This window comes from Miniopterus schreibersii (genome assembly GCF_964146895.1).
Source record: "Miniopterus schreibersii genome assembly, chromosome: 1".
Taxonomy (NCBI): Eukaryota; Metazoa; Chordata; class Mammalia; order Chiroptera; family Miniopteridae; genus Miniopterus; species Miniopterus schreibersii.
The window spans coordinates 122423064-122448695 of NC_138101.1; the positions used below are offsets into that span (position 1 = coordinate 122423064).

A 25632-nucleotide genomic window follows, 5' to 3' on the forward strand; every position below is an offset into this window, starting at 1 on the left:
ATTGGGTTGTTTGTCTTCCTGGTGTTGAGTTGTATAAGTTCTTTATATATTTTGGAAATTAATCCCTTATCAGATGTGTCATTGGTGAATGGGGTTCCCTTTTATTTTTGTTGGTGGTTTCATTAGCTGTGCAGAAGCTTTTTAGTTTGATGTAGTTCCATTTATTTTTTCCTTTTTTTTCCTTGTCTTAGGAGATGTACTGGCAAAATACTGCTATGTGAGATGTCTGGGATTTTACTGCCTATGTTTTCTCCTAGGATTTTTATGGTTTTGTGACTTAAAATCTTTTATCCATTTTAAAGTTATTCTTGTGTATGGTGTAAGTTTCATTTTTTTTTGCATGGATCTGTCCAATTTTCCCAGCACCATTTATTGAAGAGACTGTCTTTACTCCATTGCATCCTCTTGTCTCCTTTGTCAAATATTAACTGACCATAATGGTGTGGGTTGAATTCTGGGGCGTCTGTTCTGTTCCATTAATCCATACGCCTGTTCTTATGCCAGTACCAGGCTGTTTTTATTAAAAAGGCTTTGTAGTATACTTTGATACCCAGTACTGTGATCCCTTCTGCTTTTTCTTCTTTCTCAAGATTACTGAGGCTATTCACAGTCTTTTTGTTATAATATAAATTTCTGGAATATTAGTTCTAGATTTGTGAAATATGTGGTTGGCATTTTAATAGGGATTGTGTTGAATATATTTAATGCTTTGGGTAGTATGGACATTTTAATGATGTTAATTATTCCAATCTATGAACATGATACATGCTTCCACTTGTTTGTATCTTCCTCTACTTCTTTCTTCAATGTCCTATAGTTTTCCAAGTGCAGGTCTTTTTCCTACTTGGTGAAGTTTATTCTTAAGTACATTATATTTTTTGTTGCAATGGTAAATGGGATTTTTTTTTAAGTTTGTCTTCCTGAGAGTTCATTATTGGTATATAAAAATGCCCTCCATTTCTGGATGATAATTTTGTATCCCACTGCTTTTACGAATTCATTTATTAAATCTAGTAGTTTTTTGGTGGAGTCTTTAGGGTTTTCTATGTACAATATCATGTCATCTGCAAATAAGGACAGTTTTACTTCTTCCTTTCCAATTTGGAGTCCTTTTATTGTTTCTTCTTGTCTGATCGCTGTGGCCAGGACTTCCAGTACTATGTTGAATAAGAGTGGTGAAAGCAGACATCTCGGTCTTGTTCCTGATATTAAAGGAAACACTTAGTTTTTGCCCATTGAGCATGATGTTGGCTGTAGGTTTGTCATATATGGCCTTTATTATGTTGAGTTATGATCCCTCTAATCCCACTTTACTGAGCGGTTTCATCATAAATGGGCTTTGGATTTTTGTCGAATGGTTTTTCTGCAATTATTCATATGACCATGTGATTTTTTATCCTTCATTTTGTTTGTGATGTATCACTGTTATTGATTTGCAAATTTTTTTTTTTAAACATATCTTCACTGATTCCAGGGAGAGGAAGGGAGAGGGAGAGAGAGAGAGACAGAAACATCAACGATGAGACAGTCATTGATCGAGCCCGCAACCCAGGCATGTGCCCTGACCGGGAATCGAACCCCGATCGCCTGGATCCCAGGCTGACGCTCAACCGCCGAGCCACGCCCGGCTGGGCTGATTTGCAAATATTGTACCAACCTTGCATCCCTAGAATAAATCCCAGTTGGTTATGATGTATGATCTTTTAATGTATTGCTGGATCCAATTTGCTAATATCTTGTTGAGGATATTAGCATCTATGTTCATCAGGGATATTGGCCTATAATTTTCTTTCTTTGTAGTGTCTTTATCTGGTTTTGGAATTAGAATAATGCTGGCCTCATAAAAAGAACTTGGAAGTCTTCCTTCCTCTTGAATTTTTGGAATAATTTGAGGAGAATAGGTGTTGTTCTTTGAATGTTCGGTAAAACTTGTCTGTGAAGACATCTTGAGTCCAGGACTTTTGTTTGCTGGGAGATTTTGATTAATCCTTCAATTTTATTAGTTGTTATCAGTCTATTCAGGTTTTCTGATTGACTTCTGGAAGATTGTTTCTAGAAATTTGTCAATTTTGCCCAGGTTGTTCAATTTGTTGGCATATAGCTGTTGGTAGTACTTTCTTACAATTCTTTGTATTTCTGGGATATCAGTTTTTACTTTGTCTCTTTCATTTCTGATTTTATTAATTTGGCTTCTCTCTCTGTTTGTTGATGAGTCTGGCTAGGGGTTCATTAATCTTGTTTATCTTTTCAAAGAACCAGCTGTTGGTTTCATTGATCTTTTGTATTGCTTTTTAAAATCTCTATATCATTTATTTCTGCTCTGATTTTTATTACTTCCTTTCTTCTTCTTACTCTGGGCTTTTCTTGTTCTTTTAGTTGTAGAGTTAGAAGGTTTATTTGAGCTTTTTCTTATTTCTTAAGGTAGTTCTGTAATGCTATGAACTTCCCTCTCAGAAATGCTTTCAATGTGACCCATACATTTTGGTTTGTTGAATGTTTGTTTTCAGGAATTTGTTTCCAGGAATTTTTTTATTTCTTCCTTGATCCTCATTGGTAACCCACTCATTGTTTAATAACATGCTATTTAGCCTCCACGTATTTGAGTGCTTTTGAGTTTTTTACTGTAGTTGATTTCTAGTTTCATGCTATTATGATTTGAGAAGATGCTTTATATGATTTCAAACTTCTTAAATTTGTTAACACTTATTTTGTGTCCTAACATGTGGTCTATCCTTGAGAATGTTCCACGTGCACTCAAGAAGAATGTATACTATGCAGCTTTGGGATGAAATGTTCTATAAATATCAACTAAATCTATCTGATCTTTTGTGTCATTTAAGACCTCTGCTTCCTTGTTGATTTTTCTGTCTGGAAGATCTAGTCAGTGATATCATTAGGGCGTTAAAATCCCTACTATGAGTGTATTGCAGTCGATCTCTCCCTTAAAGTCCTCCAAGACTTTTTATATATTTAGTTGCTCCTATAGTGGGTGCATATATGTTTAACAGGGCTATATCCTCTTGTTAAATTGACCCCTTTACTATCATGCAATGAATGTCTTTGTCTTTTGTTATGCCTTTGTTTTGAAGTCTATTTTGTCAGATATAAGTACTGCTTCCCCAGCTTTTATTTTCATTTCCATTTACATGGAATATTTTTTCCATTCCTTCACTTTCATCCTGTTTGAGTGTTTTGTTCTGAAGTTGGTCAGAGTATCCCATTTTATAGAGAAGGAATCAGAAGCAGGGAGTATGACTCCTTCAAAGTCATGTCACTGATAAAAAATAGGATTCAAATTCAGACAGTACTATCTAACTTATTAACAAAATATATAGTGTACACACATATATACAACAGCAAAAGAAACAGATAGAACTACAGAAAAAATTAATAATAAACATTTTAAAATTTGAACTTTGAGCAATTAGAGATACAGATAAACTATAAGTAGTACAATGATCTGACATTAGGAAGTCAACATAGATCAAAATGAAATATGGACTAACTAGTATATAAAATTATTACCTTTTAACTCAGTTCATTCATACCCAACAGAGTCTATGCTAAGTTAATAATAAAGAAAACTAGGCAATTATTTCTTACCTTTTAATTGTACATTCTAAGGCTCACATAGTATCTAAAATCATAACACTTTTTAGAAATATAAAACAAAAATAGCTATTCTTTTATTACATTGGAAGTGTTCTCTTTTAAATGAAGGTCTTATAAAAGCTACATGTGTATGTATACATATACACACTTATATACTCATATTAGTATATTAACATATATATTATGTATGAATATACAAAAACATGCCCTTTGTATAAAACTGAAATCATCAGGTCTTCACATGAAAATGCCAAAAGTATCTATTTCTCCTTTGTATAGATTGTAAATTCCAAGATGGTAGAGCCAACTGTATTTGTTTATTGATAAACAGTAAGCAAGGTACCTAAAACATAGGTGGTATTAAATATGTATTTATTACTTTACTGTACACCCTGCTTATAAGTGGCATTTACTCAATCATCCTGCTAAACTTGAAAATCATCCTAAACTCCTGCTTATCTGTATCCTAAAATTGGACCAAGTCCTAGTCCTTCAACATGCTTTAGTCTCTGTCCCCACTGTAATACCTTTCATTCGGCCTTCAAGTTTCTCAATAACTAGCAAGTGTCATGCCCTCAGTCTAAAGCCCTTCCAAACTATTTTCCATTCTAGCAGTCCCCAAAGCTGGCTGCAGATCAAAATTACCAAGGCATTTTCAAAAAAGAATCAAACTAGACTGCTATCGTCACCATATACAAAAATTAACTCAAAATGGATCAAAAACCTAAATATAAAACATGAAATAAAGTACTTAGAAAAACACACACACAGAGAGTAAATTTATGGACTTTGGTGTTAGAGAGGATTTTGTGAATTTGACCTCAAAGGCAAGGGAAGTAAAAGCAAAAATAAAGGACTGGGACTACATCAAATTTAAAAGCTTCTGCACACCAAAATAAACTGACAACAAAACAAAAAGGTAACTCACCTAATGGGAGGATATATTTGCAAACAACACCTCTGATAAGAGGTTAATATCTAAAATATATAGAGAATGCTTACAATTCAAAAACAAAAACAATCCAATTAAAAACTGGACAGAGGACCTGAACAGACACTTTTCCAAGAAGACATACGAATGACCAAAAGACGTATCCAAAAAAGCTCAACTTCACTGTTAGGGAAATGCAAACAAAACTACAATGAGATCCCACCTCACACCTGTCAGAGTGACTATTATCAACAAGACAAGCAATAACAAGTGCTGGAGAGGTTGTGGAGAAAAAGGAACCCTCATTCACTGCTGGTGGGAATGTAAATGGGTAAAACTACTACGGAAAACCATACGAAGGTTCTTTGAAACATTAAGAAGAGTCACCATACGACCCAGCAATCTCTCTTCTGGGTACCTACTCAAAAAACTTGAAAACATTTATTCACGGAGATATATGTACCCTTATGTTCACTGCAGCACTATTCATGGTGGCAAGACATGGAAACAACGGAAGTGTCCTTCACTAGATGAATAGACAAAGAAGTAGTGATACATATATACAATGGAATACTACTCAGCCATAAGAAAAGGTGAAATACTGCCATTTGCGATATGGATGGATCTTGAGAATATCATGCTAAGTGAACTAAGAGAAAAAAGGCAAGAAGCATATGGTTTCACTCCTATGTGGGATATAAAACAGAAAGCAACAAAGGAACAAACAAGAAAAACATAAAAATTCATAGACACAAACAACAGTTATGGTGGTTATCTGAGGGAAAGGAGGGTGGGAGGTGATAAAGGGGGTCAAATATGTGGTGATGGAAGGAGATTTGATTTTGGGTGGTGAACACACAATGTAATATACAGATGATGTATCATAGAATTGTATATTTGAAACCTATATAATTTAATTAATCAATACCACACCGACAAATTTTAAAAATTAATAATGTAACATACTAAACCCATTGGGAATTTTAAAAGTATGTGTATCTGTGTGTGCACATGGTTTGAAGTTGCATGTCAGAGCTAGTAAGTGTTCCAGACAGCTATGTCTAAAATACAATTCTGATGACACTAACTCCTACCTATCTTGATTTTCTTTATTCGCCTTTCCACAGCTTGCAGAATTAAAAACAAGTTTTGGAGAATGATAGTAGCATTTCACAAACTGGTCAGACCCACTATATATTTTCTTATTCCCCCTCAATTGCACACTTTTCTCTACTTCAGACACACTAAATTATCCACAGTTCACAAAATACAAACATTTGTTACCACTCTCTTGCCTTTGTGCAAGTTTTTTAGATATGTCTGATTTATCTACACAGCACCAGACCCCTTCTCACTGGGAATGCCCTCTGCTTGGCATTCTCCCTCACACCCACCTCCGATCCCAGGGCCAAACCAAGGACCTGGTTCACTGAAGCTATCTAATGCATGTTTATTAAAAAATGGTGTGATAGTCATTTACTGAAATCTTATTTTTTCCACGTACATTTCCTTCTAAAATTAAAGGAATATGCCACTAGACAACATGTAGGCAATCAGCATAAGAATATAAAATCTGGCAAAATTATATGAAAATAAGAAATTACTAAAATATAGAAATGTGCAAAATAAGTATTATGTTTCCTAAGATAAAAAATATATAAATTTAAACTGTGACTATTTAATGACATGCTCTTTAATTGAATCCCAAAGAAGAAGCATAAGTGTAAACATCTAAAACCTTGGGATACAGCAGCAATGTGGTAACACAAGAGGGACCATAACAACAATAGAAGTAGTAGTAACACACCAAGATTCCAGATAGGAAAAATAGTGCCCCAAATGAGAGGAAGGACTTGGAAGTAGAGAACAAAAAAATGTATCAAGATAAATGGGAAACTTTTAAAAAAAAACACACACATAAGCAAAACCATTTTTTTTTCTTTTCTTAAATTTATCTTTATTGCTGAAAGTATTACAGATGTCTCCCTTCCACCCCCCTCCCCCACTAACCCCTCTGCCTCTCTCTCCAGTACCCCTCCCCAGGCTTTCACTGAATTATTGTCTGTGTTCATGAATTCTGCATATATGCATTTAACTTCTTTGGTTAATCTACCATCCCCCGCCTCATCAAATATGTCAGTCTGGCACATGCTTCAATGTTTCTGGGTCTATTTTGCTCATTGGTTTATTTTGTTCATTAGCTTCTTCTTAAAGACGACCTTTCAGCATTTCATGTAATACCGGTTTGATGGTGATGAACTCCTTTAGCTTTTTCTTGTCTGAGAAGCTCTTTGTCTGACCGTCAGTTCTAAATGATAGCTTTGCTGGGTAGAGAAATCTTGGTTGTAGGTTCTTGCTTTTCATCACTTTGAATATTTCTTGCCACTCCCTTCTGGCCTGCAAAGTTTCTGTTGAGAAATCAGCTGACAGTCATCTGGCAACTCCCTTTTAGGTAACTAACTGCTTTTTTCTTACTGCTTGTAAGATTCTCTCTTTGTCTAGCCTTTGGTATTTTAACTATGATGTGTTTTGCTGTGGGCCTTTCTGGGTTCACCTTGCTAGGAACTCTCTGTCCTTCCTGGACTTAGAAGTCTATTTCTTTCACCAGGTAGGGAAAGTTTTTTGTAATTATTTTTTCAAACAGGTTTTCAATTTCTCACTCACTCTCTTCTCCTCCCAGCACCCCCATTATTAAATGTTGGTACTCTTCAAGTTGTCCCAGTGGCTCCTTACACTATCTTTATATTTTTGGATTTTTTCTTTTTGCTCTTCTGAGTGGATGTTTTTTGCTTCCTCATGTTCCATACCACTGATTTGATTCTTGGTGTCCTCTACTCTACTTCTGATTCCCTGTAAATTACTCTTGATTTCACTTAGTATATTCTTCATTTCTGACTGGTCCTTTTTTATGTTGTTGAGGTTCTAATTTCCTTGAAATTCTCACTAAGGTCCTTGAGCATCCTTAAAACCATTGTTTTGAACTCTGTATCTAGTAGTTTGCTTGCTTCCATTTCATTTAGTTCTTTTTCTAGAGATTTCTTCAGTTCTTTTATTTGTGACATGTTTCTTTGTCTCTACATTTTGGTTGCTTCCCTGTGTTTGTTTCTATGTATTAGGTAGAGCTGCTATGTCTCCTGGAATTGGTAGAGTGGCTTTGTGTAGTAGGTGTCCTATAGGGCCCAATGGCTCAGCCTCCCCAGTCACTGGAACACTCTAGGTGCTCCCCTGTGGGGACTGTGTGCACTGTCCTACTGTAGTTGATCCTTGGTTGCTGTTGGTATCACTGGGAGGAATTGATCCTCAGGCCAATCAGCTGTGAGGACCAGCTGCAACTACAGCTGGAGAGCTGCTGTGCTGGAGACACCCCTATGGAGCAGGATTTGCTTTAGTGGGGCTTTGGTGCTCACTGAGTCTGCCCTTTGATTGTGTCACTTGTGGATGTGGTAGGGTTGTAATTTGGCGCAGTTGAAGCTGACCACTCGTTCTTGCAGTACAGAAACTGACTGAGCGATATTTTGATTTGTTTCAAACTGAACACCCACTGAAAACATTCCCCTCCCAATTTCCTATAACTTTCCATATATCTTTTCCTAGTATCTGCAAAGTTGGTGATTTTCTAGCATAGTTAATGGGAAATAAAATTAAGTACATAAATTCCTAAACATTTCCTTAGCAGTGAAATTTCTCCCCAGGGTTTGTAATATGTAAATGATAACAATGAGTAAATTAAAAGTAAATTAGTAATAGTCTTTATTAGTTAGCATCTAATAACTTTTTGATCTTTTTTGTACAGTTATAGCCTTGTAATGCTGAACTCTGTAGTTAGCTAATGGCCAGGAAAACAAAATTCAGTAAATAATACCATTGTAATGAGGTGGTTCTTAAGTAAACTTCAATGGATTTTCTAAAAATCCATAAACAAACAACAGTATAACCTAAATGTTAAGTTGGCAGTTATTGCACAAAAGGATATAGACGCTTCTGGTACTAGTGTAAAAGAAACACAAAGCGGAGTTCAGGAAATGGTATTAGTACTCACTGGATGCTAGCCATACTTTAATAGTTTATTAAGCTGTTTTTCAGCTATTATATTCCAGGAATCACAGATACCTCTCCTTGGTTTGCAAACTTTGTTTGTTTGCTATTATAAATGTTGTAATCTCTATAGAACCGTCAATTACTTAAGTGCTCATTCTTAATTTTCCTGTTGTATAATGAATATTGCTCAAACATTGTTAAATCCTAATAGAAGCCACTCCAACTTCTAAGATTACTATAGGAGAAAAACTAAAATGTTGCATGACAAATCCAAGTATCAACAAGGTGAATATTATATAAAAGTCATTCTCTTTCAGAGATAAGACTCTAATTATCTTTGAATATGTAAATATGATAACTAGTGTTCGCCGCAGAAAACAATACTTGGGGACAGATTTGCTGACTACTGTAACAAAAGCTTTGGAAACCTGGAACGGTTCTCAGGACACTTCCTAGTTTTTCAAGAAAGGCAATCAGTTTTACTTTTTAAATTTTTAAAAATGTTCTTGAAATTGTTTTATTGATGTTTATATGCAAGGCTAGGAACATCATCCAAACCACTCAGCAGTGATTAATTTAAGAGCTATCTCAGTGAAAAAAAGTTTATGTTATATTCAACTCCCCTGGAGTGAACTACAACTCTACTTTTCTTCTGGCTTAGCTGTTTCTCTTATGTACCTTCCTTGTACTTTTGTCATCTGTGGTCTTTGGAAGCACTTTTTCATTGCTAAGAGGCTTTCATAAATTCTTAAGCTTAATGCCCTTTATCAGCTCAATAAAAAAAACCTACCTCACTTCCAGTGACACCTCTCTCTGAACCCTCTCTAGTAGAGCACATCTCCTCTTTCACATGCTGTTTCTTCAGAGGTACAAATAAGAAGTTGCATTGCCCTGGTTCCCAACTGTCATTTCCAGCCCGACTAATCCTTCATTAAACAACCCTTTCACTTTGCAAGTTTCTCTTATGCATTTAGAGTGTGTGGTCCAGGGGCTAGTACTGGTCAGAAATGATACTGAGATGAAGCTAGTACTAAAATGCATCGGAAGCAATTAAACATTTTAGAGGAATTTCACAGAGCAATTTTAAGGCTGTTGAGCCCAGTAACAACAACAAAAATGTATGCATGAATTTTGCATGTTTAGATACTTTTCATTTCATTTTTTGGTAATTCATTTTTATATGTTATAAAAGCCATAATACCCTGGAAAAATATTTGTAAAGAGCTGGTCCTTCGCTGATTTGGATGACGTGCTTCTCATCTTGTGCAACTGTGACCTAACATCAAGCTAACTTTCCTATATTTTAAAAGAAACATCTTTCCAACATTCTAGACCAAAGCAACACTTTTTTCACAATTTCTTGACTCACTTATTCTAATAAAATCTACCTTCAAACCACATCCAAACCAGTACCTTGTTCTTACTTCTCTTTAATTCTTAACTCTGAAACTGCAGTCTTGGATCACAACAGTCTATTCTACCTTCTTACTAAAATGGCTCTTTACTGTTCTTACTGAAATGAACAATTCCTCTGGATGTGGATTTGCTTCCCTGAATGCAATGCTTATGCAAAATCAGCCACCGCTGACTCACAGAATACCTGTGCTCCCACGGGATCCCACACAGCACTGCTCCCACACACAACCCGCCTCACAGCAAATCAAGTGTGACGCCGTGCCATGCTCAGGGAATTCACTGATCTCACTATGTTCCCCATTATCTGGACACAGCTGACTTGATAAAACAGTGGAATGAATTTCTGAAGACTTGGTGATAATGTTAGTTAGGTGGCAACACCTTGGAAGGCGACAGTAAGGTTCTACATGATAATGCATATGCTCTAAATCAGAGTATGATACTTTTTATCCACAGACAGAATTCACGGGTCCAGGAATCAAGGGGTAGATATATGAGTGGTTTCATTCACTACCACCCACAGTGATCCACTAGCAAAATGTTAGCTTTCCATTTCTACAAACAAGTTCAGCTAATCCAAGTGGTCTTGGTTCTAACGAGAGAAAAACTTCCACGTAGAGACAAAAATTCTGTTGAACTGGAAGTTGAAACTGTCACCTGGCTGCATAGAGCAATTCATGCCTCTGATTCAATATGTAAGAAAGGAGGTTATTGAGCTGGGAGGGGCAACTGATTCTGACAACCAAGGTAACTAGACTGCTACTATATAATGGGGGTAAGAAGGACTATATCTGGAATACAGGAGATCCCCTAGGGTATCTCTTATATATCTAGCTTATATAGTATATCCATCTATATCTAGAGAATGTGTCTTTAAAAAATGAGGGTGAAATGGGGGGCAAAAAGGAAAAAGAAAATGCCTAAAGATGTTATTCAAGTTAAGAAAAATAACACAAAGTGAAAATTTATTCCAACATGAAAAAAAGTACCTAGAATGATAAATGTATAGACAAAGACAGAAGAGTATATTTTTACTTCTCATAATTTCTTTGAAAGACAATTTATTATTTGAATCAAAATAAACATTAAAATATATCAGTATATCTAAAGAATGAAGGAAAATGAAATTTGGCTATTTTAAGATTCTTACAACTTAAACCATGTGGTACATTTATTAATATTAAGAAGGTTGTGAGAAATGCCATAGATTGAAAAACTAAAAATTGTTAAGATGACAATTCCCCTTCACTCTAATGATCTAGAGATCCAATCATATCCCAACAGGCTTTTTATGGATATTGGAAATCTGATTTTAATATTATAGGAAAATGCAAAGAATTTATAATAACTAAAACCACCTTAAAAAACAACAAAGTTGGAGGACATCAGAATTCACAGCAATCAATGCAGTATAGTATTGGCATAAGGAGAGACAAAGGGATCATTACAATAAAATAGTATGTCTGTAAAGAGACATATACTTATATGGTCAAGTAATTTTTAAAAATGTTACCAGAGCCATTCAAAGAAGAAAAAAAAAGCACCTCGCATTTTCAACAAATAGTGCTGGAACTGAATATTAACTGTTAAGAAAATAAATACCAAACTTGATCTTATACCATACACAACAGTTAACCACAGATTAAAAGTAAAAACTAAAACAATAAAGCTCATACAGAAAAAAATAGGACAGTATGTCTGCAATTGGGGTGAGAAAAGATTTTAGACAAAATACATTAAAAATTGATTTATTAGACCATCAAAATTGAAAATTTTGCACATCAACACAGAATTAAGAAAATAAGTAAGAAGAAAATGGGCAGAAAGTATTCTTAAATACATATGTCTGACAATAGACTTCAGAAGAGGACTCTTAAAAATAAAAAATAAATATTAAAAGGTTAAGTCATCCAATTAAAAGATAAACACTTCTCCAAAGTGGACATACAGATGACTAAGAGACATGTGAAAAAATGCTCAAAGTCACTAATCATCAAAAAGATGCAAATTCAAAGGACAATGAGGTGTCACCTTACACCTGTCAGAATGGCTCCCATCAACAAAACAACAAGTGACAAGTGCTGGTGAGGATGTGGAGAAAGGGGAACCCTAGTACACTGTTGGTGGGAATGCAGACTGGTGCAGCCACTACGGAAAACAGATGGAGAGCCCTCAAAAAATTAAAAATGGACCTGCCATTTGACCCAGTGATCCCACTTCTAGGAATATATCCTAAGAATCCCAAACCACCGATCAGAAAGAATATATGCACCCCTATGTTCATAGCAGCATTATTTACAATAGCCAAGATCTGAAAACAGCCCAAGTGCCCATCAGTAGATGAGTTTAAAAGCTGTGGTACATTTACACTATGGAATACTATGCAGCTATAAAAAAGAAGAATCTCTTTCCCTTTGAGACAACATGGAGGGACCTGGAACATACTATGCTAAGTGAAACAAGCCTGTCAGAGAAAGACAAGTATCACATGAACAAAATAAACTGATGAACAAAACAGATCCAGAGACACAGAAGTGCAGAACAGACTGACAAATTTTAGAGGGAATGTGGAGGTGGGGAGTGGGGAGAGATTAACCAAAGAACTTATATTCATAAGCTATGGACACAGAAAATAGTGTGGTGAAGGCCTGAGGGGTGTGGATGGGGGCAGGACTGAGGGGGTCAATGGGGAAAAAAGGGGGATATCTCTAATACTTTCAACTACAAAGATAAATTTTAAGAAATAGGCAAAAGACCTGAACAGATATTCATATATATATGAATGGCCAAGAAGCACATGAAAATATATTCAGCATCTTTAGTCATAGGGAGATGCAAATTAAAACCACAATATATACCATTACATACTCGCTAAAATCACTATAATTAAAAATACCGACACCAGCAATTGTTGGTGAGTATATGAAGCAGTCAGAACTCCCATAAATATCTGATGAGACTGTAAAATGATACAATAACTTCAACCAACAATTTGTTAATTTCTTTTAAAAATAAATACCTACCAACCTTATGGCCCAGCAATTCCACTCTTAGGTATTTAACCCAAAGAATGAAAATGTATGTCCATAAGAAGACAGAATTTTCATAGTAGTCTTAATCATAATAGACAAAAACTGGACAGCTCCAAATGTCCATCATCAAGAGAATAAATAATAAATGTAATTTTATACAATGAAACAGTACTTATCAACAAGAGGAACAAACTACTTATACAAAGAACAACATGGATGAGTATCACAAATATTTTGCTGTCACCATATCAATCACTTATATGAAGTCTGAGAATAAGCAGAATGTATCTATGGTTAAAAAACATCAGAAAGGTTGTTTGGGTGAATCAGGAGAAATTGGCAGGGAAGGGAAACAAATGAGACTTTCTACATCTTTATAAAGTTGTGGTCACATGGGTATGGGTATCTGTCAAAACTCATCAAATTGCTGATTTCATATTTATGTGTTTTATTTGTGTGTAAATTTTATCTGAAATCACAAATGTGAACAGATAAAAAGTAAACATATTAACAGTGAAAAACTCAATGTGTAATGATTACTAAACCAAAAAACATACTCATGAAAATCTATTTTACATTTATATTTCTTGAAGATATTTTCCCCCAAAATTACAATTTAAAAGTATATTTTATTACATATTTTAACCTACTTATAAGATTGTTATAATTGTTTTACACAATCAGATAACGTTAATGATGAGTTAATATATAACTTTGGAATTTTTTTCAAGGGATTATAATACTGAAACAGACTACCAGTAACAATAAAAACCACCTTCCCATGAATCTTTTCAAGGTATCGACATTAATATTTAAATTAATTCTAGGAAGTGGTTTGAAAATCTGATCTTTTGTGATCCCAGAGCTTAGTATTATGATAGATGAGTCAAGTAGCAATTAGTCAAACCAACCTGAATGCAAATGTACAAGCACAGCTACAGAGTCATTTTCAAAAGAAGAGTGAAGGCCTTGATATACTATGTTGAGAATGCAAGTTTATTTTAATGGTCCTGACACTTTGGACTAAGGACAAGTAATCTGCTGTGAATGACATATAGAGATATCTTTACATTTTTCCTGCAACATCTGTGTAAGCACGCTGTATAAGTTTACTAGCTATTCGGTTGCATGTACTTTTGTTTTTGAAGATAAAATTTAGCAAAAATATAATCCAATAAAATGTTAACTGAAAAATTTCCTTATGAAATCAAGAGATATACTAAAAAAAAATAATTTGAATTTTTGTACCCAAATAAGTTTATACAACCACCAAGTGGTTTTCTAAGAATAATACTACAAAACTTCAGTTCCCTCTGAAAAGTCCTATCTTTAGAATAAAGATGCTTTCATGGTACAATTTTTCTAAAAAGGCAATTTAAAAATACTTGATCCAGTTTTTCTGCTCTAGGGCTATTCCCTAAGGAAATAAACATGGATATATATAAAAATTTAGCTACAAAATGTTCACACTATCAAAAAAATAGAAATAAAAATAAACACCTTCTCAAATGGCAGATGAGTTCAACAAATCTTAATATATCCACATTATAAAATCATAAGTATATCTGACAAAATAGAAAATCAAAGTGAAAAATTAGGTTACCAAGTAGTATGTGTGATATAATATGCACTGAAAAAAAGACAAAGAATCTTTATATTATTTATAGAAAATGAGTTTATGAGCAAATTTTCCCTTTTTCTTGTTTATCTCTATTTTCTGAAGTTACCTGTAGTTTTAAAAGTTGTAAAAATTTTATAATAAGAAAATGAAATGTTATTAGAACAGATCAAATATCAACAATATATTTTAGCAAGATGGACTGGTGAAAAACATGCACAGGCAAACAACTGTATGATAGAAAAGCAAATTAACAAATTGACATGGGAAAAATATTAATAAAAGTTTTATAGTCACTATAATAAAGAATGTGAAACATGCTTCCTACTTTTCCCGAAAAATGAAACTCTAAATATTATGATTTATTTTCCTTTCAAGTACGAGCATTTTGTCAAACTTCAGTATCTTGCATCTATTATATGGTAGGCACTATGCAAATTATAAGGGATACAAAGTAAAGGCAATACTACTAACAAAGGAGAGACTAAGAAACTAGGTTATCTTTTCCTTTGCTACTGTGGAAGTTTAACTTTGGTGGTTAAATCACTGGCCAAGATATTGGGTTTGCTCTTCAAGTGGATTTGTTAGTATTTGTCACACTCCCTAATCTGCTTTTACACAGCGACCTTTGGTCATAGAGAATATCAAGTGAGAAATTCAAACCGGGTGAGGAGTGTTCTAAACAGACTTCTGGACCTCAAAATACATTATTATATTCATCTTCTCAGACCTTCAATTCTGTGCCTCATACAATAAAGAGAAAATTATTTTTAAATTTCTAAATTAGTTATACCTTTCCCTCAGATGTGTTCCCTCTTTTACCACTTCTGGATCTCTCTTGCTGATATGTAGTAAAATATCCAATGTAGTTATTTTCTCCAATAAACCAATATAACAATTACACTGAAAAAGATCTGGAATACGTTAATCCTACTAATTGCAATGGCTTCAAAATCTTTCTTTCAAGTGTCCTTTTCTCTTGACTACAACTCACAGCAGCACTCCAAATGAACAACTCAGACGCAGGGACTTACCAGTGCTTTACTGTCCTGGGTCCTGCCTTCTGTGTCACTCATGACGCCTCCTCCTCTTTAAGCAAGAGAGACTCCAAGGCCCAGCACTGTAATAACTCCCTATCCCTTTACCCATTAAAACCCCACCCAAGTTAAAATAAAAACTGTAGGACATCATGCTACACTCAAGATCTGAATCTTGCTTAAAGAAATCACGCAACTTTCCTGACAAGTTTCACCTTTAAATCATTACCCTAATTCTCATACAGACATGGTAAGACAAGTCCTCTATCAAACAAATGCTAATGGTAAAAGTTTCAATTCATCCTATGAAAGAGTAAGGCTTTCAATTCTCTGTTTGAAACAGAAAAGGCATAGAAGAATTTGAATAAATAAGAGTATAAGAGTTCATCTAAAAAGAATAAGATTTTAACATTTCCATTCAGAACTATAAGACAGTAATTAAAAAGTTTATGTTTATAATGATTATGACATAAAAATTATAATGATTACCACTTGGGCCAGAAAGCTTGAAAAATATGTAAATTAAAATAATTAAAATAAACAAGAACTGCTTCTCCATAAAAACATAATAAATGCAGTGATAGATAATATATTACAGTGAGAGATATTTATAAATGAAGATATGCTGCTAAATATTACCAAATAATGATTTCTTTATATTTTATTATATAAAAAGGCAGTGAGCAAAGAAAAGAGGAAGAAGGAGTGAATGGCAAGCAATATTTAATTAGGCTCTATGTGTTTATTTTTAGTTAACTTAAAGTATAAATGATAAGCCTGGCCAGGCATGGCTCAGGGGTTTAACATCGACCTAGGACCCAGGAGACCACGGTTCGATTCCCGGTCAGGGCACATGCCTGGGTTGCGGGATCATCCCCAGTCAGCGGCGTGCAGGAGGCAGCTGATCAATGACGACTCTCCCATTATTGATGTTTCTCTCTCTCTCTCCCTCTCCCTTCCTCTCTCTGAAATCAATAAAGATATATTTTTTAAAAATTAAATAAATGATAAAAAATCAAATGTTTGACTTTATATTAAAATTATTTCCAAGCACATAAAAATAGTTTTGGCTATCTCTTCAATATAATATACCAAATGATCCAAGACTGAATACACTTGGTAGAGAATAAAATGGTAATAACAGTTGCTCGTCTTAAAAGTTTAAGGACTTTTTCCAACTCTAATCTGAAGATAAATGTCAAATCTCCACATCTACACAGGATGAAATCACTTGTGGCAGAACAATGCTCCAGCTAAGGATAAGAAAAGCCAGATAAATTAAAACATTATCTGGCCCTGGCCGGTGGTCTCAATGGTTAGAGCTTCATTCAGCCCACGGACCCAAGGGTCTCGGGTTCGATTCCCATCAAGGGCGGACACTTGGTTTGTAGGTTCAATTCCCGACCCTGGTCGGCCTGAGTTTTAAAGACTGAAGGCATGGGCCAGGGCAGAGAAAACCAGCTTTGATCACACAGAGGGCTCCTGTGGGAGGACAGAGAAATTATCTAAGTTTTTGGCAGTAACACTGGACTGAAGTGACAAAGCTGGAGATTTGAGAACTTTTTCCACCTCAAATCATTTGCTAAACCCAAACCTTGAAGTAAAAAAGCTAAGTCCTAAAACCTGAAAAGAATGATGGCGTTTTCCACAATTTTCCAATGCTGAGGAGACAAAAACTAGAATATAGGATCTGCCAGGAATAGCGAGTACACAGTTCTCAGTGTGGGAAGGAAACAATTGCTGGGGAGGACCTCAAGTAGACCAAGACTTACCGAAACATCCACCATGGGAGAATCCGTGGGAGATACCAGCGCACTTTAGACAGTGATAGAAATGAACTAACGAGAAACATTTTATGAAGTAGGAGAGAAAAGGGATAATTGCTTAGGTGATACCCTTAAGCAGGCAAGAAAAGATGTGAACTAGTGCAGAAATAGAGGTGGCCCTTAGACAGATGCACGTAGTAAAAAAAGGACATAAATTAGAAAAGTCAGAGCTATGAGTCCAAATGCAGGTAAGCTGGTGGATGGAATGGTGGGGACAAGCAGTTCTTTTTTCCATTTGGTAGGAGAGGGTAGACATCTGAGAAGAAGAGAGAAGAGATAAAATGGGCTCTAGGGGGAAGAATGAATGGACTAACAGAAAGCGAGAAGACTGTCTTGGTAACACCAAGGGCCTGCTTGAAGAAAGTGGTCATAAATTTAAGGGAAGCTCATTTGGAAAATTTCTGTGATACTGTCCTGCCATATAAATCTGTGAAGATGTAGAACAGGCAAAGTTAAATTTATAAGGCTTAGGTTTTGCTGGGTGAGTAGGACAAAGGGAGAGAGGGCCAAGAGAACTAAGGTCATGTTGTATTAAGGTTGGTGATAATTATAGCAAATTATATATGAAACCTGAGCTAAAGAGGAAAGTAAGAGCATAAGAGGCTTGAGGGACAGGAAAGCAGATGGGAGAAGATCCATAGAAATAGGTGCCAGTGAAGTTGAAAATGTACTACAGTCCGAGTTCTAGGATAAGTGATCTGGAAAGAGAGTGAGTGGTGGTCAGAAAGTGGGAAGTTTGAAATTGAGACTGGTAATGTCCAAGGATAGGATGTGATCGTAGGGTGGATGGCAGAAGTAGTGTAGAAGACATGATGTTTGGAGGAGAAAAATTCAAGATAAGAGGCCAGGATATTGAAAAATCATTTACGTAGATATTTAAATCATCAAGAACTATGACAGAAGTAGGCTGAAAAGAGACAGTGAGAGAGATCCTAAAATCTTTAAGCAATGAGGGACGCGACATAGGAGTGTGTACACGAGTGCAACAGGAGTATGTACTGGGTGGTAAAACGCATGAACCTTAGAGACAGAGGTGTTTAGAGAGGAAAACGAAACAGTGACCTAAAAACACCAACGAGGAACAAGCCTCAGCATCCACTGGAATAGCTGCCTGGGAGGGACACAATTCCTGCTTGAGAGGACTGCAGTGGAAGCAGGACCTCAGGATGGTGATCAGGTTTCAGTTAGAGCAAGAGGGTGTAAGTAATGTTCAGAAAAGAATACACTGACAATTTGATTCATTTATCAATATTTACTAAAAGGCATTGAATTAGGCACTGGGCATAAAAGAATAATAAAGATATAATCTCAGCCCCCACAAAACTACGACTCAAATAAGTCTCATGTTCGAGTGATTACATTAAAGAACATAGTTATATTTTTATAACGAGCTAACAGCTTATTAAGAAATGAGGATGCATGTATTTGAAGAATGATATAATAGAAGCTGTGATTATTTTAATGTATCTACCACTGTGATATTAATTATATGGCAATAACTGATTTAAGAATATGTGGGGGGAAGTAACTTTTTAACAATAAAGGCAGGGGCAATGGTAAGTCTGTGCTTTCACAGATACATGCAGTTACCTGAGACAAAGCAGCGTCGCGCTCTTCTATCACTGCATTCATTTCTTCTGCAGTTATTCTCTCTTTACATGCCTTGGTCTTGCAGATTCTATCCACAATTATAGCTCCAATCTTCTCAATAGCTATCCCTGTGTCTGCATTGTTTATTCTGTTCAGTAATTCCTGTAATGTCTACCAACACCATCATATGTTAGTCAGACATGAAGTTTTAATATATTTTATTTAATATAGGGTTTTAATTAATAGGCACATGTGAATTGTAAATTGACTGAGTGAAGTTATTGAATTTTCATATTGCAGCAAAGATGTACATTATTAGTGTGTCAATTCTTCTTTTCCCCACATCTTAGTTCTTGAAACCCACTCAATTGAACTTAAGCCTCTAAGATATAAGACTGACATCAAGAAATCTCCTCAGAGAATGGCTTACCATGTCATTTTCTTCAGGGTTAATATTTTCTAGCCTAGAAAAAAGGGACACAGAAAGCCTGATCAGTAGCATTTCCTTAGTGCAGCAAAATGAGTTCGCTTTTTAAATCTTTAGAACCTCAAGTAATTTCATTCGACTAGTCTTTAGAGTCAACCATGACACTGAACATATTAAAGTGCCACCTGCTCGACTCCATCTTTCAATAATGCTCCATATCTTCTGCACTGACTTCAGACTGTTAAGTTATTAATGTTTACTGCTATATATGACTACAAGGATCAATTGTTCATATGTGCTCAGATGAAGAAAGTTCCCCAGTGATAGGAGCATTCATTCTCATCATTACATTTATTCCTGGACTTTCACTTCTTACCAGAAACTGTAATTCCTCTGTTTTTTGGACATCATCACAAATAAAAGCAAGTATTTTTATTACAAATTTTAACTATGTTACCTCCAAAGCAATGACAAATAATTACCAGTAAATTTGACTTGAAAATCTCCCACTGCTACCTATTTGTTAACACAAATATATAGAAAGGCTGACCAAAACTGAACGACATTTTTTAGAAGACTAATATTATTTTCTTTTTCATTACATATATAGAATTATTCAATTAGGGACAAAGAAAGCAAATTGGGTCCCCTCAAAAATTCACATTGTCGTAGAAGAATCACAGTGCTTACAGAAATGACTGTTGATTTGGGACTGAAGAAATGCAGTAAAAGGGAAAAAAAGTCTAAATGACATATCTTAGAAAATGTCTATAATATAATTTAGGCCACCACTAAGTTTGGTAAATGAAATGAAAATCTGTAACGAGTATTAGTAAAATGATGTAGATTTTAAAAATGGCCTCAATTATTTTAAAATTCTACTAGAAGGTTTAGATATCCAAGTTCCGGGTTTTTCAAGCCCCCCGCTCCCAATTCCTGTGCTCCTACTTACCACAAAAAAAAAAAAAGGCTACTAGAAAAAGATAATGGAAGACACCTAATAAATTTGTTACAAAATTATTCCAAACTCTACAGTTCAATAAAATAGCTACATTGATGGAAAGTACAAATTTTGGAACACTGAATCTTAACAGAAAAAAAAAAAGAAAAGAAAAAACTTTCTACACATATTTAAGCAGTATAAGTTAACAGGAAAATACAGTAATTTTGAATTATATAAACTTATCGTATCTCAAACTACTGTCTTCTTGGATTCACATTTTAACAAGGGTAAACATTCTCATGTTTTCTCTTTTTTCTCCTAAAATAAATGAACAGTTTCCAAATACCTTGTTTCATAAAAGCTTTTTCTATAAGAACTGTGAAGATGATCACTTATTTTTCACTCAATTAAAAAGCACAGTGGAAAAGTGTAAGATAACAGAAGTCTTACAGTTATTTATGGTCATGTAAAAGCATCTGAAGAACACCAGTGGCATGCAACCATCAGTTATTGATTGGGTAAATATGATTTAAAAAGTAAGCCAGGAGGGTGAAGATGGCGGCCCTCGCTCCCAGCCATGGACTTGATTTACTCCTAAAATCCTACGCAGCCAGCTTGGAAAAAACAGAGAAACATACCTGAGTGGACAGAATGCGAGTGGGGAGCACTGAAGAAACATCACGGAGTCTGGTAAGAGAGGGGGGCGTAGGAGGGGGAGTCCCCCCTGAAGCCTGTGCTGGGCTCTGAGCCCCGAGGCTTGGAGGCTGCAAAGTTCCCTGCCCTTGGGAGTGTGGACGGCATCCAAATGCGGGGATCGCACACCCTGAGCGGACGAGAGGGGAAGGAGCGCCCCGTGCACAGGGCAGAGGGACCCAGGGGAGCGGTGTGTCCCTGAGGAGGGGACTGCGCCTTCTTAGGAAACAAAGCCTCTAATGGCAGATGGTGCCTTCCTAGGAAACAAAGCTCCTAATGGCGGACGGCACCTTCCTAGCAAAACAAAGCTTCTGCTGGCGGACGCACCCCTATCTAATGCTCAGTGTGCTGACCATAGGAAGGGCTGTCCCAAGGTGTGTGGCACCTGAGTGGTAAGGGACCAGAGGACTGCGCTGAGCATCCGCACACAGGGACCCTCTGCCTCCCTGTGGGGCACTGTGTTGAGCCCCAGAAAGCACTGAATCTGCATGGCGTGGGGGAGGGGAGGAGCCTTCCCACCCTGATCTCCGGGTGCTGAGAGGCTGGGATCTGTGACCAGCCCTTAGGGGCGCCATGGTGGCGCATGAAGTTGCCCCAGCTTTGCTGAGACCAGCGGTGCAGGGAGCTGCATGGAGCTGACTCTGGGTCCCCTCCTGCTGGGTGGCTTGGCGCACAGGCGGTGGGACCTTTCAGGGCGGACTCTCTGCCTGTGTGCTTTGCGCGTTTTTTGATTCTGATCACTGAACTGACCCCCACCTTCCCCGCGTGCACTGCGTGGACAGACCAGTGAAGGCTGGGATTGGGGTCTGCACAGTGGACCGTCTGAGGGGCGGGCCTGGTGCGACCAGCCAACCAGAGCTAGGAAGGGAGGGGCGGAGCCCACTTGCCTCTCCTGCAGCCCGGAGCACCGCCCCCAACAGGAAAGGGGTGGGTCCCACTCACTGAGGCCCCAGACACCCCTGCAGGGCACAGTCCTGAGGGGGAAAGGAGAATAGCTCACTGGAGGACATTACAAGAATAAGACTCTCAGGGACTATTGTTTGGGAACTGGAGGAAAAGCTGAAAACCCTTGCTGGGGGCAGGGCAGGCAAAGGACTCACCAGAATGTGTTTTTAATAGAACCCACTGGGCCCAGGCTGCTGAAACAGCCAATACACAAAAGGCAACAGGCTGAAATCAATCTGAAACTGCAGCAGGACAGAGGCTGGGGAACTAGAATCAGAGAACAAGGTAGGGACTAAGGAGCCGGTGGTGGAGCAGAGACTAACTCCCACAGAATGAGCACCTGACAGCGACACCTCTAAGGGGAGTGATACCCTGAGCTACACTAGCCACCCTGCACTCTGAAGACTCTACAGAAGATTCTGGAGTAAGACCAGGCAACTACAAGGTTGCAAAATAGCTGACAAGAGGAGGTGGTCCACGGACAGCCTCAGATCAACCATCTACCTAAGGACACCAGAGCCAAACCTAGACAGCTCCTCATATTGAGTGATACACAAGTACCTCCCAGGAGAACAGAAATCACCACACAAAACAGTGACCCGCAAACAACACAAGCGGCTCAGAAGGAAGACACCTGTTTGTCTTTTTTTTTTCTTCTTCGTCTCTTTTTCCCTTCGGAAGAAGAGGAAGGGAGAAAAAATCATTTGTTTTTTCTTCTTTTTAAATTTTATAATAATTAAAAAATTTTCTTTTTAAGTTTTAATTTTTTTTATCTCTTCAAAGAATTTCATTTTGCTTAGCTTGTTTTTGGTTTTGTTTCTCTGTTTTGTTTTCTTTCTTTGCTTTGTTTTGTTTTATCCTTGCTTATAATATCAAGACTTTCTTGATATTTCTGCTTAATGGCTGGGACTTTATCATTATAACCAGCAAGTTTACTGCTTTCCTCTATAGTTTCCCCAAATCTCTTATTGGACTCCCTCCCTACCCAGGCTTTATCTCTCTCTCCTCTCAATCTATTGGCATAACTTTTTTTTCTTTCTTTTCTTTTTTCTTCTTCTTTTCCTTTTTGCTTTTGTTTTCCTCCCTTCTGTCTTCCTGTATTTTTGTTAGATTGTTAGTTTCTCTTATTCTATTTAATGTATTTTTAGCTTTTCATTTTCAACTATTATCCTATTCCTATTCTCTCCCTTAACTGTTTGCTGGCTGCTCTTTCAAAATCTTTTCTCTGCCTCTATTATCTCCCAGTAGCTTCTCTATTTTTAACATTTCAGTTTATTATTATTATTTTCTAAATTTTAGTCACTATTAACAACAAAATACTTCTATCTCTCTAAGCTTTACTTTTCTTTCTCTTTCTTTTTTTAAGCTATTTTTGTCTCTAGAACTTCTGTTCTCCCTTCACGCTCCCAGTTCTGGTTTCACTTGGGTTGTCTTCATTGTGACTGTCGAGATATTTTGTAAGATACCCCTTGTTTCCTGGAAGTTTAGTTGGGTATTGTCCTGCCTTGTCAGCACCCATACAACAGCTTACATGACAAGGTTCAGGCTGTGACACACAGCCAATCTGAGAGGAGAGTCCTCCCAAGGACCGGTCAACAACAATCTAGACCCAACCACAACAGCAGAACCCAAAGAACACGCAAAAGGGACACGCCTAGAGAGCAAAGAGCTCAGAAGTATAAGGAAAACACACCTCTGGGTTCCACTGGACTCACAATACAAAATCCCTCCCCACAAGACTGGGAGACAGCAAATAAATCTAATATATAGATACAAACACTAAGACCTACCAAAATGGGGAGATAAAGAAACAACCCCCAAATTAAAGAAAAGGAAACACTGCCAGAAAAAGACTTTGATGAGATGGAGTTAAGCAAGTTTTCAGAAACAGAGTTCAGAATATTGATTATACAGATGTTCAAAGAAACTAATAAGAAAAACAAGGTACTAGATGGTAAGATTGAGGAACTTAGTGAAAACATGAAAAAAGAGATACATACCATAAACAAAACTCAGAAAGACATAAAGAATGCTATATCTGATATCAAGAATGCACTGGAAGGAATTAAAAGCAGGCTCAATGAAGTAGAGGACAGAATAAGTGACTTAGAAGACAAGGTAGAAAAAAATCAATCAGAGCAGCAAAAAGAAAAACCACTTAAAAAGTATGAGGACAGTCTAAGGGAGCTTTGGGACAACATAAAGCAAAATAACATTCGCATTATAGGAATGCCAGAGGGGGAGGAAAGAGAGCAAGGGATACAGAATTTGGTGGAGGAAATATTGAGAGGAAACTTCCCTATGCTGGCGAGGGAGAAAGCCACACAAGTTCAGGAAGCACAGAGGGTTCCAAACAAGAGGGACCCAAAGAGACCCACTCCAAGATACATCATAATTGAAATGGAAAATGTCAAGGACAAAGAGAAAATATTAAGGGCTGCAAGAGAGAGACAAGCAGTGACCTACAAAGGAACCCCCCTAAGGCTGACAGCTGATTTCTCAACAGAAACTCTTCAGGCCAGAAGGGAGTGGCATGAAGTTCTCCAAGTAATGAAAAGCAAGAACATGCAACCAACACTGCTTTATCCAGCAAGGCTATCATTTAAAATTGAGGGTGAAATAAAGAGTTTCCCCGACAAAAAAAGGCTAAAGGAATTCAGTACCACCAAACCAGCATGGCAAGAAATGCTAAAAGGACTGCTCTAAGAAAAAGAAAGAATAGTGAGAGAAAAGTACATCAGCATAAAGGGGAAAAATGGAATTAAATAAGTTAATATCAATAGTAACCTTAAATGTAAACAAAATAAATGGTCCAATCAAGAGACATAGAGTAGCTGAATGGATAAGAAAACAGAACCCAAATATATGCTGTCTACAAGAGACCCACCTGAGAGCAAAAGACTCACACAGGCTAAAAGTGAAGGGATAGAATAAAATATTCCATGCAAATGGAAAGGAAAAGAAAGCTGGAGTAGCAATTCTTATTTCTGACAAAACAGACTTCAAAATAAAGACCATAACAAAAGACAAAGATGGTCACTACATAATACTAAAGGGATCAATCTAACAGGAGGAAATAACCCTTATAAACATTTATGCACCCAATATAGGAGCACCTAAATATATAAAAACTTTCTTGGTGGACTTCAAGGGGGAGATTGACAGCAACACAATCATGGGGGGGACTTTAACACCTCACTGTCAGCACTAGACAGGTCATCAAGACAAAAAATCAACAGGGAAACACAGGCCTTAAATGACTCACTAGACCTAATGGATTTAATTGACATTTACAGAACATTTCACCCCAAAGCAGCAGAATACACATTCTTCTCAAATGCACATGGAACATTCTCAAAAACTGGTCACATGTTAGGGCACAAGGCAAGTCTCTACAAATACAAGAAGACTGAAATCATATCAAACATCTTTTCGGATCACAATACCATGAAACTAGAAATCAACCACTATAAAAAAACTCAAAAATATTCAAACACATGGAAGCTAAATAGCATGCTATTAAA

General features: G+C 36.6%; 1 protein-coding gene across 4 annotated transcripts in view; it reads right to left on the reverse strand.

The window, feature by feature from the left end:
* The window catches only part of MIPOL1 (mirror-image polydactyly 1), a 270347-nt gene that overhangs the window by 167609 nt on the left and 77106 nt on the right, over positions 1-25632 (reverse strand). For all 4 annotated transcript variants that reach the window (XM_081155068.1, XM_081155067.1, XM_081155069.1 and 1 more), the window contains 2 exons: positions 19531-19564; positions 19101-19271 (listed from right to left, as the gene is read on the reverse strand). In XM_081155068.1, the coding sequence (XP_081011194.1) occupies positions 19101-19271; positions 19531-19564 (205 nt within the window). The remainder of the gene's footprint in view (positions 1-19100; positions 19272-19530; positions 19565-25632) is intronic.